Consider the following 13,839-nt stretch of genomic DNA (forward strand, 5'->3'; position numbering starts at 1 on the left):
TCCCTAAAGGTTCTTTTACAACAAGATTATTAATTAGTCCTTTCTCATTACATAATACTAGATTTAAAATGGCCTGTTTTCTAGTCAGTTCCTCAATATACTGCTTTAGAAAACCATCCCTAACACTCTATATACAGCATTAGTGCTCATTAGGTTTACCCAATCTAATGTGCAGATTGAAATCACCCATGATTACTGTATTACCCATGTTACATGCTTCTCTAACCTGATTAATGCCATGCCCCACACTACCACTACTGTTTGGCCAATAAAGAACTCCTACCAATGTTTGCTGCCCCTTGCTGTTTCTTGGCTCTACCCAAAATGATTCCACATTTTGTTCTTCGGATCTGAAATCCTCCCTTACTAATGTACTGTCCCCAGCCCTAATCAATGCAACATCACTTCCTTTTCCTTTTTTTTGCCTGTCTTTCCTAAATGTTGAATATCCTTGAATATTCAGTTCCCAGTCTTGGTTGCTGTGTAGCCACATTTCTGTTATGGCAATTCGATCATACCCCATTTACCTCTCTGGGCCTTTTAAGTCATCTACCTTTGTTGTGAAGGCTGTGCATTCAGGTAGAGTGGCCATAGCCTTGTCGTCTTGACATTCTGCCTTTGATCGCCTTTGTTTCACCTGCTTTCTAATGTCACTTGCTACTTTTTTTTACCTCCTGTTACCAGCTTTACTTCCAATCAATTTGAGCTACCCCTCAGGTTCCCATCCCCCTGACAAGCTAGTTTAAACCCTCTAACAGCACGAGCAAATCTCCATGCGAGGATATTCATCCCAGTCCTGCAAAAGCAACCCATCCATCTTGTACAGGTCCTACCTGCCACAGAACTGATCCCTCCCTCCTCCATGAAATCTCCAGCCATGTGTTCAATCGATCAGTCCTCCTATTCCTATGCTCACTAGCATGTGACACTCTAAGTAATCCTCAGATTACTGCTTTTGGAGGTCCTGCTCTTTAATTTCCCTCCTAACTCCCTGAAATCTGCTTTCAGGACCTCATCCCTCTTCCTACCTATGTCTTTGGTACCAATGTGGACCATGACCTCTAGCTGTTCACCCTCCCTCAAACAGATGTCCTGCAGTTGCTCCATGATATCCTTGATCCTGGCACAAGGGAGGCAACACACTATCCTGGAGTCACGTTTACTACTGCAGAAACGTCTGTCTGATCCCCTGACTACTGAATCCCCTATCACTATTGCTCTTCAGCTCCTCTTCCTCCCTTCCTGTGCAGCTGAGCCAAGTGTGGTGTCATGGACTTTTGCTCTGGCTGCCCCCCCAAACTGCAAGAAGCCATTGCTCTCACCAGTTTCCAAAATGGAAAACTGATTAGCAAGCAAGGTAGGCTTGGGACTCCTGCACTACCTGCCTAGTTCTATTAGACTACCTGGCGGTCACCCATTCCCTCTCTGCCTGCATGCTTCCCAACCTACGGTGTGCCCGCCTCCCTAAATATGCTATCCACCAGTTCTCTGCCTCACGGATGTGCAACAGTGACTCCAGCAGCTGCTCTAGTTCCGAAACCCGGAGCTCATACTTCTGCAGCTAGTGACTTGATGGTTGGGATAAGGTATGTGCCTCTGGAAAGCTATGCTGGTCTCCAAGTCTGTCTATTTGAAAGATGCATGACTCTAAGCATTACCACCTCTAGAAATTAAGATCACCTTAACTAAAAAAAAAATGATGTAAATCTGAAATAAAAACAGAAAAAAAAACTGAATACTGCTTGATGAAATTACTAAAGATGTTTAACTTTCACGGCCCAACTTGAGATTGAATCCTTCCGAAATAATAGTTTTGTATCCAAGATGGGGGTGCTGTTAGCACTTGGTTCTATATTTAGCATTTAGTTGGTTTTAATTTTCATCCTCCATGTGGTAGGAAGTTTAAGTTTCAGTTGTTGGCTAAACTTACAGGCCAAAATGAACTGCTAGGGTCCTGGGACAGAGCAGTCATGGACTCGATGGGCTGAATGGCCTCGTGCCATAATGATTCTATGTCTGACTCTAATTGTGTCTTGTCATGCCATATTTGCTACCTGAAATGTTCTTTTTGCTGAAAGGAAAAACATTTCTTATGTCGTTACGTTATTTGCCTCTGGATTTGTGTATTTTAGATTTGTTTTTTTTCTAATGGGAATTGAAGCCAAGGTGGCCAGAAATTAGTATAATCTTCTGATTTGGTGCTTGCTGGTTGAGCTACGAGGCAAAGTTAAAATTTTATCGCTGTAATGCCTCCTTGCTCCAGTATCTTAGGTTTTGCTCAAACTTAGAAATCATTTGTACGCTTTCATAAAGCATTTTTAAATCTGTCGGTTGTTGTGTTTTTGCCATTGCTCGTGCTGCTTTGCAGATGGGTTCTGAAGGTAGTGCTTCTTGCCTTCTGATTTATCATTACATTGCAGAGAAGTTACACCATGGAAAAGGGCTGTTTAGTACAATCGATCTCTCTATTGTTTCTCCTGCTATTAATCCCATGAGCCTGTTTTGTTTCCGATCTCCCTCTCTTTGCATCCACCACCTATCTGACCCATTTTTGAATGTTAAACATGGTCTATGCTTCAATTGCCTAACTCAACAAACTCAATTTATTTTTAAAAAAAAAAATTTCTCCCATCTAAATCTAAGTAACCTCCTAGACTTTTCCAAGTCTGTTTCTATCTACTGTCCCACCTCTCCCATAATCCCATAATTTATCTCCTGTTTTAACAAAATACAGCCTCAATTTTTTTCTGCTCTATTTCCTCATGCTAGCCAGTATCCTCGTGAAACAAAAAAAATAATAATGCTGGAAATGAGTGGGTCTGGCAGTATCTGTACAGGGAGAGAATTCTCCGGTCCGAACCTTTCTTCAGTTTGGAAAGGTCATTGACCTGAAGCATTAATACTGACCAGAGAACGTTTTTTTTTTCTCCCCGCAAGAGCTGCCAGATCTACTGAGCATTTCCAGCGTTCATTTCTGTTTTTCCAGTATTTGCAGTAGTTTGCTTTTGCACTAGCATTCTTGTGAATCTGTGTACCCTCTTGTCAACATCCTTCCTATGCGGAACTTTTGTGACTTCAGTTTGCCATGGGGCTTCCTGGTCAAGGACCTCCCATCCATCCCAACTTAATACTGACTGCACTGTTCTGATGTTTCGTACTGGTAATAAATATTGCCATATGGCTCCAGTATCCAGAATTGGACAGATTTTCTTTTTTTGTGATGTACTCGTGCAGCTACTAATACAATTATCATTAGTTGTCAGCCATGGGATGTATCCAAGTCCTACTGGTTAATTTTTGTCGGCACATTCGTCTTTGGGTCTTTTTTGTTTGAACTACGGGGCTATGTTCTTACCTGTCTCTTTTCTCCCTCCCTTTTTTTTTGTTCTCAATATCCTCTCCCCAAAAACACACCTTTTGACATTCTGCAGGTACAACTGAATAGGCATGCCCTGTAGGCTTGAAAGTAATGCTCCTAACCTAGATTTTCCATTTAACACCAATGGTAATGCACTTAATGGGTGCTGGCACTGCAAGCAGAAAATCTAAGTCTTTTATTGAATATCTTGCACACCTCTCTCCCCTTCAGAGGGCAACAAAATTATTGCTGATAGTTATTCCAAGTAATTTTGTTTGCCAAATCAAATATAGCTGCAGTTATACAAAGCCCTGGTTATACCACATTTGAAATGGTGTACACAATTCTGGGCACTGCACCTTAGGATATATTGGCCTTGAAGGAATGTAGTGTAGACTCACCAGAATATTACTGGAACTCCCAAAATTAGATTGAGGAGGGATTATATAAACTAGGCTTCTGTTTCCTGGAATCTAGTAAGTTGAAGGGTGATTTGATTGCAGTTTTTAGGATTTTGAAAGTATTTGATGGTTAGATCCCACACCAAGATAGATGACTCTTCCTGCTATCTGAAATGGACTGACTAGCAAGCCATTCTGTTATAGCAAAACTGTACATTACTCTTCACCTTTTTCGGAGCAACTAGGGATGAACCGTTAATGCCAGCCTTGCCTGCGACACTCGCATCCAAAGAACACATTTTGTCATCAGGAGCTTTTTTGCAGTAGAACTGTTGGGTTACATCCTATATACTGAGCACCTTGCATGTCAAATAGAGCCCTTTCCAGTATCTTAATGAAAGCAAGGATTTAGAGCCTAATAAACTAGAATCACTTCAAGTGGTGTGGCATCACTCTTTAGAACAGAGGTGAATTGCTGGAGGATTTTTTTTGTTTTAAGGATGTATGACCTATGAAACTCTGGTACTCCAGTTTTCCTTTTGTATATTTTCAGGAGTAGATTGCATGGTTTTGAGTCGCCCTCTAAAATTGGCAAGCCTTGCATTTGTGTAGCTAGATGTGAACTTTATAGGAGGAGAGCTAGTTTGGGTTTGCTTTAACAGACTGGGTGGAATTGTGATTGCATGGTTCTAATTTAGATCGGAGTGTGCAGTGTTTGTCCAATGTAATGGCTGTAGCATTCAACAATTCTTTTGAAGCTGAAATGATAGTGAACACTAGTCTCCAATTTCATTTTTAAAATTACAGTTGAAGTGGAGTGGTAAAATGGAAGAAAGTACAAGACTCTTGACTTTGTTTAGAATTGTTAAAAAGCAATATTCATAGCAAGATCTTCCACAAAAGTGTATTTTTGTGTAAAATATACTATAAAGAAAAAATGTTCGGCCTTGGTCCAGACTGTGCTTGGAATAAGAGGGAGAAAAGGGATAAATACTACAGATGGACATGTTCAAGATTTAATTGGGGTTGTGCAGTCCTTTTTATTGTATATTTAAAAATAATTTGCTGGTTATGGGCAGTGCTGGCAAAGCCAGTATTTATTGCCTACTCTAGTTTTCCTGAAGGTGGTGACTAATCGTTTGGCTAGACAACTTGACAGGGCAGATAAGAGTCAATCACATTGACTAGTTCTGAAGTTGCATGTAGGTTAGACTAAGTAAGAATTAATGGGTTTCCTTCCCTAAAAGAATTAGTTGAACCAGTTTGGTTTTTTCTACAATCCAGCAGCTTCATGGTCACTTTCAATGATACCAGGTTTCTGTTTTCATATTTTTGAGAATTCACGTTCTCAAATAGCTTTGGTGGGTTTGGATTATTTCAGGCCTCTGGATTGCTAGTTCCTATGAACCTGTTTAATGGTTTTGAATGGCCAGCTCCTGTAATGTATTACTCCGAAGTTGTTAGTTTGAGATCTGATTTGTAAAAAAAAAATGTCCAATGCAGTGATTTGACAAGTCCATTTTCTGTTACTAATACAAAAGTGACCATGCGCATGCAACTGACTTCAATTCTCTTTACTTTTCTGCAGGTCAGAGCCTTGGTTATGGGTTTGTAAACTATGTGGACCCAAAGGATGCTGAAAAAGCCATCAATACATTAAATGGTCTCAGACTTCAAACCAAAACAATAAAGGTAAAATTGTGAAATAAGAATTGGGTGCTAGTTAGTTTGGTGTACTTTCAGTCTGAAGTTAATTTTCTTCCAATTTAAACTTTTTGGGGTAAATTTGAGGTCACTATATTCCAAATCTGCCATGCATTATTGGCTAAAGCAGATGACCTCTTATAACTGTACCATATTCACTTCTGAAGCTAGCCACTAGAAGAACAGCTTCAAATGTTTTCTTCAACTGAAGCACCTGACTGCTCTTGGCTAGTTAAAAGTGGGTGCAGTTTTAGTATCAGACAGCTCTGTGTAGTGATACTTGAGATTCAAACCTGGTTCCCATGGATAAATAAAATGTGGTTAGGCAGTCTCAACTAGAAATGCAAATGATTTATTAAGGAATCTTTTCCAGCACTGAAGGTGGTCTATTGCTTAGTGTAGTGACAGCAAACAATTATTAGAACACTAGATGTTCTGGTATGTCTACTCTGTGGCTAGGACAGAAGAATTTTCCCATATGTCAGGAGGTTAGAGCATCTTTTTACTGTTTTTAAAGGGGCGGCTGCTTCTCTGCTCCTGGGCTACACTTCACAACAGTGTAGTTCACTGATCATTTGGTGTACAAGGTGAACAGATTAGAGAACTCTTCAACAAAATGCAGGATCATGAAGCCTTGTCTGACTGCTTGTCCAGGTGACATGACCATGCAGTCTATTGGTTTGCCAGAGGCTTTTGTGGACAGTGACCCTTCAGGACATATTGGCCTTCACAATTAAAGATAATAGATTACAGAAACTGATGCAGCTTTTAGTTTCAATAGACTTTTAAAAATAACTTTTTATTGACGTGTGCTGCAGAAGTCTTAGTGGCATTGGCCTTGCCCAACACTATCCTTAACACGATCTAAATGTGATTTTCTAGCATTGACTTCATTTTTAAAAAAACATTGTTTTCATCTAGCTTTGAGAAATTTTAAATTCTGGATGAACATTTTCATTTTCCCTTTTTTTTTCTTCCCTTCCCCACCCTATAACCTAATCTCCATTCTGCTTGTAATCGCGTTTTGAAGTGTATTGGGAAATCTGTTGTAACAGTTGTCCCTTATGTTGTGGTCAAGAGGTTGAAGGGCTTCCTTTTTTTTTTAAACCCCTCCTTTGAGCACAACAGGTTTAATCTTAAAGTGGGTGTACTGGCCAATTCAGTAGGTGTTTGATTCTTGTTATCATAGCAAGTAAGTAATCTGACAGGTTTTCTTGAGTTAACAGAGGTTAACTTTATTGTACCTAAACCGAACTAATAACGTGTCAACTTTCACTCACACTGGCACACTAGAGGTTTGCACACACAAATAGGTTAGAGAGTGGGGAAAGGTAGATTGGTTGAGTTAGTCCATTTTATTAAAAATTATATGGTCTGTGGAGTTGTGATTTGGCAGGCATCTAGCTGAATTCGGTGGTCCTATGTCTTTTAGCTTGAAGTAGATGAATGGTTTGATGAGTCTGTTGGGGATAGCGAGTTAGATGATTCCGTCCAATGGGTTTCTGATTGTAGCTGGAGTATGCAAAGGTGGTCAGTCAACAAACCGAATTTGAAAGCTTTCAAGCTGAATTGGGAGGGGGGGAGGAACCGCCCACTTGGGTCTGCTCATGTCCGTCTCATTGCTTCTCTGCTACAGAGAAAACACCAGCTTCAAGCCATAGATGGGGTGGGGCTTGTCACATGACAGTCACTCTTCAATCAAAACAGCAGTTAACGGTATTTCTCTGTTTGCAGAAAAGAACAAGCAGTTCCATTTATACTTCCTGGGTCTTTGGTTTTTGGGGAATTAACAGACATTTTGTCACCCCCCCCGAGCATTGCAATGTAGGATATAGTGTTGTAAATATTTTTTTTTTTGTAAGACAAATTCACATCTCCAGTCAGTGGATTAAAGAAAATCATCATTCAACAAAGCACATTGGCGTTGACATTAACCTAAGAAGAAATCATCTGTCCAATCAGTGTTGCTTTTCCTGCAAATAGGTCCTCTCGCAGGAAGAATGATTGAGTGGTTTGCTTTTTTATATTTCAGTGCACTTTACTGTGCAAAACAAATTGAACTCTCCACTGCTCCAATTATGAAGTAAAAGCGTTTTCTTGCCTCTAACCTCATTCAACATTTGATAAGGTCTTTCTCCCCCTGAAATTTCCTTATTCCTCTTCTACAAAAGTATTCTTGCCTGCCTCCTCCCTTTTTACTGAGATCCTGTAGAGCACCTTCCTGCAGTCTACTGATTTTAAAGCCCAAGCTTGGTCACAACTTTTCATTTAACATTTGCTCTTCAAATTTTTATCTGCACTAAAGATGTAATTAATGCCTTTGAACACATTGGCTGTGTTTGCTATCTTTAACATTAGCTTGAATGCTAAGAACATGTGCCAGTGTAATGCATTTATTTTCAGTTATCCAATTGATTTTTGAGAATGAAGCAGAGTTTGTGGAAGGTGATCGTGGCCTGTCTTTCTGCTCTATTCTGATCTATCTGTTCTAGTATCTCCTCCCTAATCTCCCAACACAGTTCCAATTCCATTTAAGAGTGCATAGTGAATAAGGTACCCCAGTTGAGCTAGAGGAGGCTTCAGTGTTCTAGTTTCCACTCCTCCCACCACCCCTCACCCCCACAGTTTCTATTATCTTGCAAAAATATATTGGTATTTGTTCTGGTATCTTGTCACTGACTAACACTCAAATGGCATTGTTCAGGCACTATTCAATGCTTTAGTTCTGGTATAGGTGCAGATCCAAGCTTGCTGCTGCATTGTAATGGCAGTGCTCCAGACTGGAATGACACCACTGGGCAGTCTGCTCACTAGGTGAAATATGATGGACCTCCACTGCCTTGTTTGACTTCATTCTCAAACGTTGAGACATTAAAAGCTTGTAGTAAATGGGTCATGTGTTTTTAAGTGACAACTGCCCCATTCCTACTAATCTTCCAGCCAGAAGGTAACTACAGGACATTGAGTCCAGTACTCATGCGGACAGTGGTTGGCATCAACACAACCATGTCAGCTGATGGTTCATTTCTCCTTCACAGGAGAAATTGTCGTTTTGCAGAAAGGGAAATGTAATGCTTTCTGAAGAAGTGAGAGGTATCCATTTGCAGTGAGTTGCAAGGCTAAGAAGACTTTCGGTTTTAGTATTTGGACTGTGCGCAATGTTATGACCAAGGTGGGAATGATGCACTGTTACAGTCCCGCTACTCCACAGGTCACAACATATTAGTGAAGTTTCCCACCTGCCAGAGGAAAAAAGCTCAATTTATCACTTTCTTTATCCCAGAATAACGTACACCAAACCAGATTTTACGCTGCCCCAGCGGGTTGGGTGGGGGCGGTGTAAAATTGAGCGGCAGGCTCCGGGAGGCCTAACCGCTCCGCTTCTGCCTCTGTCAAAGTTTAGAGGTCGGGGGTGGGGGAGGGGGGGGGTGGTGAGAAGCGGCCTGCCCACCCGAGGCCAATCAAGACCCTTAAGTGGCCACTTAAGGGCCCTCTCCTGCCTCCATGGGTATTTTACCCGTGGCAAGCGGGTGTGCCGGGGACGTGAAAGGCCGTCCAGCTATAGCTGCCAGCCTTTCGCAACCCGGGGGTGGTGGGGGGGTGGCGGCCTGGCAATCGAGCACAGGGTGCCTGATTGAGGGCTGCCCAACCCCGGGATCCAAGGCGCCCCCCCCCCCCCCCCCCCCCCAAAACGACCACCTTAGCCTCACCAGGGCTTGATCGATTTTCCCCCCCCGAACTTACCCTCTGTCCCGGTTCCATTGCGTCCTCCTCGGTCAGCTGGGTTGCAGTCTCAGCAGTGGCCACCGCTCCTGATGGCACTGCTGAGACAAAGAGCTGCCGGCCATCAGCGCACTTGAGGTGGGACCTCCTCCCTCAAGCGAGTGGAAGTCTTGCTTCCGGCCAATTAAAGCCTAGGGATCGGTAAAATACGGGATGGATCCCCAGGCTGGGCGGGAGCGGGATTGGCACCGACATTTACGTCAGAGTCTGGCTCCCCTCCGCCCAGCGTAAAATTCCAGCCCACAACTCCCAGCCATCTCTCTGTTCTGTTTCACTGCAGAACCGAAACTAAGTTTTTTTTTTAAAAACTGTCACATGATGGTTGTAAAAGTTTCTCGTTGCTTGGATACAAGTTTGCAGCCTGCACTTCAAATGCCAAATGTCAACATTCAGTCAGGTTCAGTCTTTCTTCCTCTCTCCTCCTCCTCTTTCTCTCTCTTTTCCCCCCCCCAAAAAGCTCATGACAGTGTGGGCAATGCTAGTTTTGGTCTGTTTGAAGTGCTTGGGTTACGCACTTTGCTATTGGGTCTTTCAAATTCAGTGTCCTTGCCTTGCAGTACTAAACCCATTGCTTTTTTGTATTACTTCAAAAATAAAAATGCTTCTAAATGGGACTTTGAAGTGAATCTGAGCTGAGGGCAATTATTGGCCCTTCAAGTTTAAAATATCAAATGAAATATGTCACACCTGGTTCATGGCCTTTGGTGTACGGAGCCTAAAAAATTGGCTAACTAGTGTTTAAGCTAATTAACATTTAGTCAATTGGACATTTGATTTGTAAAAAGTACAAATGAGTAATTAGTAACTGACAAAACCAAACAATCAAAACCAACATCCACAACACAGCATGTACCATACTGAAGCAATCAACTTGTTCAGTTTACTTTATTCTACTGCTCTTTCCTTCAAGTGAGTAGAGAGCCAGTGAGCATTTTACATTAAAATCAATAGCATTGCAAGAGTAATTTGTGATTTTACTAAAATTTTAGTGGCTTGGATGTGAATGTAGTGGGCATGATTAGTAAGCTTGCAGATGACACCAAAATTGGTGCTATAGTGGACATTGAAGAAGGTTGTCTAAGGTTACAACAGGATACAGGTAAACTGGGAAAGTGGGCAAGGGATTGGCAAATGGAATTTAATGCAGACAAGTGCGAAGTGATGCATTTTGGGAAGTTAAACCAGGGCAGGACATATACAGTGAAGGGCAGGACATATACAGTGAAGGGCAGGGCCCTGGGGAGTATTGTTGAGCAGAGAGACCTTGGGGTGCAAGTACATAGTTCCCTGAAAGTGGCAACACAGGTAGACAGGGTGGTGAAGAAGGCGTATGGCATGCTTGCCTTCATCGGCCGAGGCATTGAGTACAAGAGTTGGGACGTCGTGTTACAGTTGTACATAACGTTGGTTAGGCCGCATTTGGAGTACTGTGTGCAGTTCTGATCGCTGCACTACAGGAAAGATGTGATTAAGCTAGGGAGGGTGCAGAAAAGATTCACAAGGATGTTGCCTGGTTTGGAGGGCTTGAGTTATGAAGAGAGACTGGAGAGGCTGGGTCTGTTTTCCCTGGAGCGAAGGAGGCTGAGAGGGGACGTGATAAAGGTATATAAAATTGAGGTGTAGATAGCCAGAGTCTGTTTCCCATGGTAGGGGTGACTAAAACTAGAGGGCATAGAGGGTTTAGGTAGCCTGCCTTGGGATTTCCAGCAACTGTTCCCACATTGAGGTGTGTAATGGTACAGCATAATACCTACTAATAAATGCATTAGTTTTCAAAATGCACCTACAGCAAATACAGGAGAAAACTTGCAAATAACTGAAGCATGACTGATTTTGGGGATGAGGGAGTTGCAGTAACTTTATTTAAACTGTAGCAAATGACTTTTTAAACAAAGCTAATGAGGCTGTGGTCTTTGTGGTTCCTCCCAGTAAGAGAAGAATGTTTGAGACTGCAGCCATATGTCAATCCTGCTGTGCTAAATAAAAACTCATTATGCTGCTCAATGAACATGAGGGGCAGGTGATGGCAGGATGAAAAGGTCCCAAGGGTCAAACCACCTTAATCCACTGTATAAAGGGAGGAGGGAAGAAACAAATTGCATACAAGGTTTTTGAGCAAGGACAGGAAGCAGTACTTGTATTTCCATTCAGAATATAGCAAATATAACTGAACAGGGGTTTTGGAGAAGGAAGAACAAAAATTTCATGTTTCTCTAAGCATACTTGAGAGGCAGAGCACTGCAGTACGAGTGCAGCTTCCATCATCAGTCAAGATGCAACTTGACCTAGTCAGTTGCAGTAATATGCCTTCAGTAGATTTTCTACATTCTAGCAATAGGTGAACTGATGCAATTAAAGCCACAGCCAGACTGGAGTCAATGTAAACATTCCTAAACCACTGTCTAGAGCTACCTGGTATTTGCTTCATCGGGATTAAACTGCTGTGAATTACTTTTTTGTAATCTCAAAATAAAAACTGATTTAATCCTCTGCCTTAAATTTAGCTTCAGTAATCCTTGGCATTTCTCCTGTATAATGTAATTGTTTGTTCACCCAATCCATTGCAGTAGGCAGGTTTTCTCTGGTTTTGTAATTCATGGGCCAAGGGTAACAAGTTTGGTCAGACAACTAAAACATGGGCTGCGATTAAATGAGTTCTATCAAAAATGTGAATGCTTACAAAGTGTCCATTATGGCCAGGTGGGTGATGGCGTGGCTTGTTCCCACTGTTCACCTCCCAACTGACTGCAATCTTTCTCCCTCCTCCCCCTTCCCTTTTCCCCCCCCAAACGGCTATATAATGTCTGTGGCCCCATTCAGAGGATGAGTGTTGCACGTTCTATTGTAATAGATGTTATTCGGGGGCGAACTGTCTTGCTTCATTGTGGTTATCTGTTGCATGTCCATGCAGAAGGGGCTTAATTGGTTTCAGACTTAGATACAGGTGTGGGTTTGAGTACAAGACATGTCTCTATTTTCATCGCAGCACCTATGAGCATGGCGCTGTACAGATGTACTTCCAAGAGGGCATTTCTACTGCATTGCTTCCTAATCGTACTTTTGACAGTGTATAGTACTCGGTGGTAAACTTTATCTTTGAACTGAACTATATGAACAATCAATAAGCGAACCAAATTGTAGTAAAGCCTGAAGTAACAAAGTGCATGTATATATCCATTTACAGGAGAATGGAAAGAGTTCCAGAAATTCATTGAATAATAGCAAAGCTATGACTCAATAAATGTGCAAGGTACCAAAGCTTAACTAATTGGTATTGCTTCATATCCTCCTGTCACTCCTGAATTTGCTTTGCTAAGCTGTTTCCTTTCTAAATTTTCTCAAGATGTTGTGTTTTTTCTATATTCATGACAGATTAATAGATTTTTGGATGTTAGGGGAAGTGATGGATATGTGGACAATTTGGGAAGATTGAATTGAAGTGGATTAGCAATGATATCCTATGGCAGCAGGCTTTAAGAGCTGAATGGCTGACTCCTAATTGCGTATGGGACACCAGATACATGAAAGTTCTGGGCCAGAGAACTGGATAAGGACCTAATTTTGAGGGTTAGTCACATGGTAATAAGAATGGAAGAGATCATAGCAAGATAGTAATCCACGGATTATAGAAGCATTTATATTCATGGACCAATAGCACTTTTTCATTCCAAGCATTGTGTTCTTTCTCAGAACCTCAAATTTGTTGGTGTCTCTTTGCTCTTAAAACATTCCTTAGGCTTTTAAAACCCAGGCCTAGCATCAATTCACTACCAGTTTTATTTATTTCTATTCAGCTTGGGGGTCCTGCTTGGTTAGCCTCAGCCCATCATACAAGGGTGTTGATTTGCAAATCTAATCTCCAGCTGCTTGTTGCTGTTTCAGGAAATACTCCTACAGCAAATACGGGAAACATGTAAATAACTTACTAGTAAGGTTGAAATGCTGAAATACATTCCTGCAAGTTTTATTTTGCTCACTCCCTCATATTTGCCATGAAAGTATTACATTTGAGACTAAGCCATCACTTGAATAAGCAGATTCTTTAGAAAATAGACACTTTTTTTTTTTCTGATATTTATATAGCACCTTCTTTAAATGTAGGATAAACATCCTAAAAGGCATATGGAAAAAGACACCAAATCAAAAAAGGACATATGAGGTGACCAAAAACTTAGCCAAAGATGGAATTTAAGGGGAGTGTAGGATGAAGATTTTACTAGGCAATTAGTGTGACCTAGGTAGCTGAAGGCATTGCTGCCAATGGGGTGCAATAAGGGGTGAATGCAGCCAGTCAGAATTTTAGGCTGGTGAGGTTAGAGATGGGGAGAGGTGAGACCATAGAGGGATTGAAATGCTAGAATGAGTTTTAAATTTTTAAATATTGAACTGGGAGAAAATGTAGGTCAGTGAGTAGTGTGGATTGATGAGTGGGACTTGGATTTAACATGGGTTACAGGCTGTGTAGTTTTGGATAAGCTGATCATTACTGAAGGAGGATTGGAATTAAGATGACAAAGGTGTAAATGAGTGTATGGGGTGAGAAATACGTTATCAAAGTGGAAGTGTAAATTTTGTGATAAAGATATTGGATCA

General features: G+C 41.5%; 1 protein-coding gene across 7 annotated transcripts in view; it reads left to right on the plus strand.

The window, feature by feature from the left end:
- Positions 1-13,839, plus strand: part of elavl2 (ELAV like neuron-specific RNA binding protein 2) — a 91,568-nt gene that overhangs the window by 13,577 nt on the left and 64,152 nt on the right. For all 7 annotated transcript variants that reach the window (XM_068028906.1, XM_068028901.1, XM_068028904.1 and 4 more), the window contains one exon: positions 5,348-5,451. In XM_068028906.1, coding sequence (XP_067885007.1) covers positions 5,348-5,451 — 104 coding nt within the window. The remainder of the gene's footprint in view (positions 1-5,347; positions 5,452-13,839) is intronic.

The sequence above is a fragment of the Heterodontus francisci genome, chromosome 4 (genome assembly GCF_036365525.1).
Source record: "Heterodontus francisci isolate sHetFra1 chromosome 4, sHetFra1.hap1, whole genome shotgun sequence".
In the NCBI taxonomy this organism is placed as follows: domain Eukaryota; kingdom Metazoa; phylum Chordata; class Chondrichthyes; order Heterodontiformes; family Heterodontidae; genus Heterodontus; species Heterodontus francisci.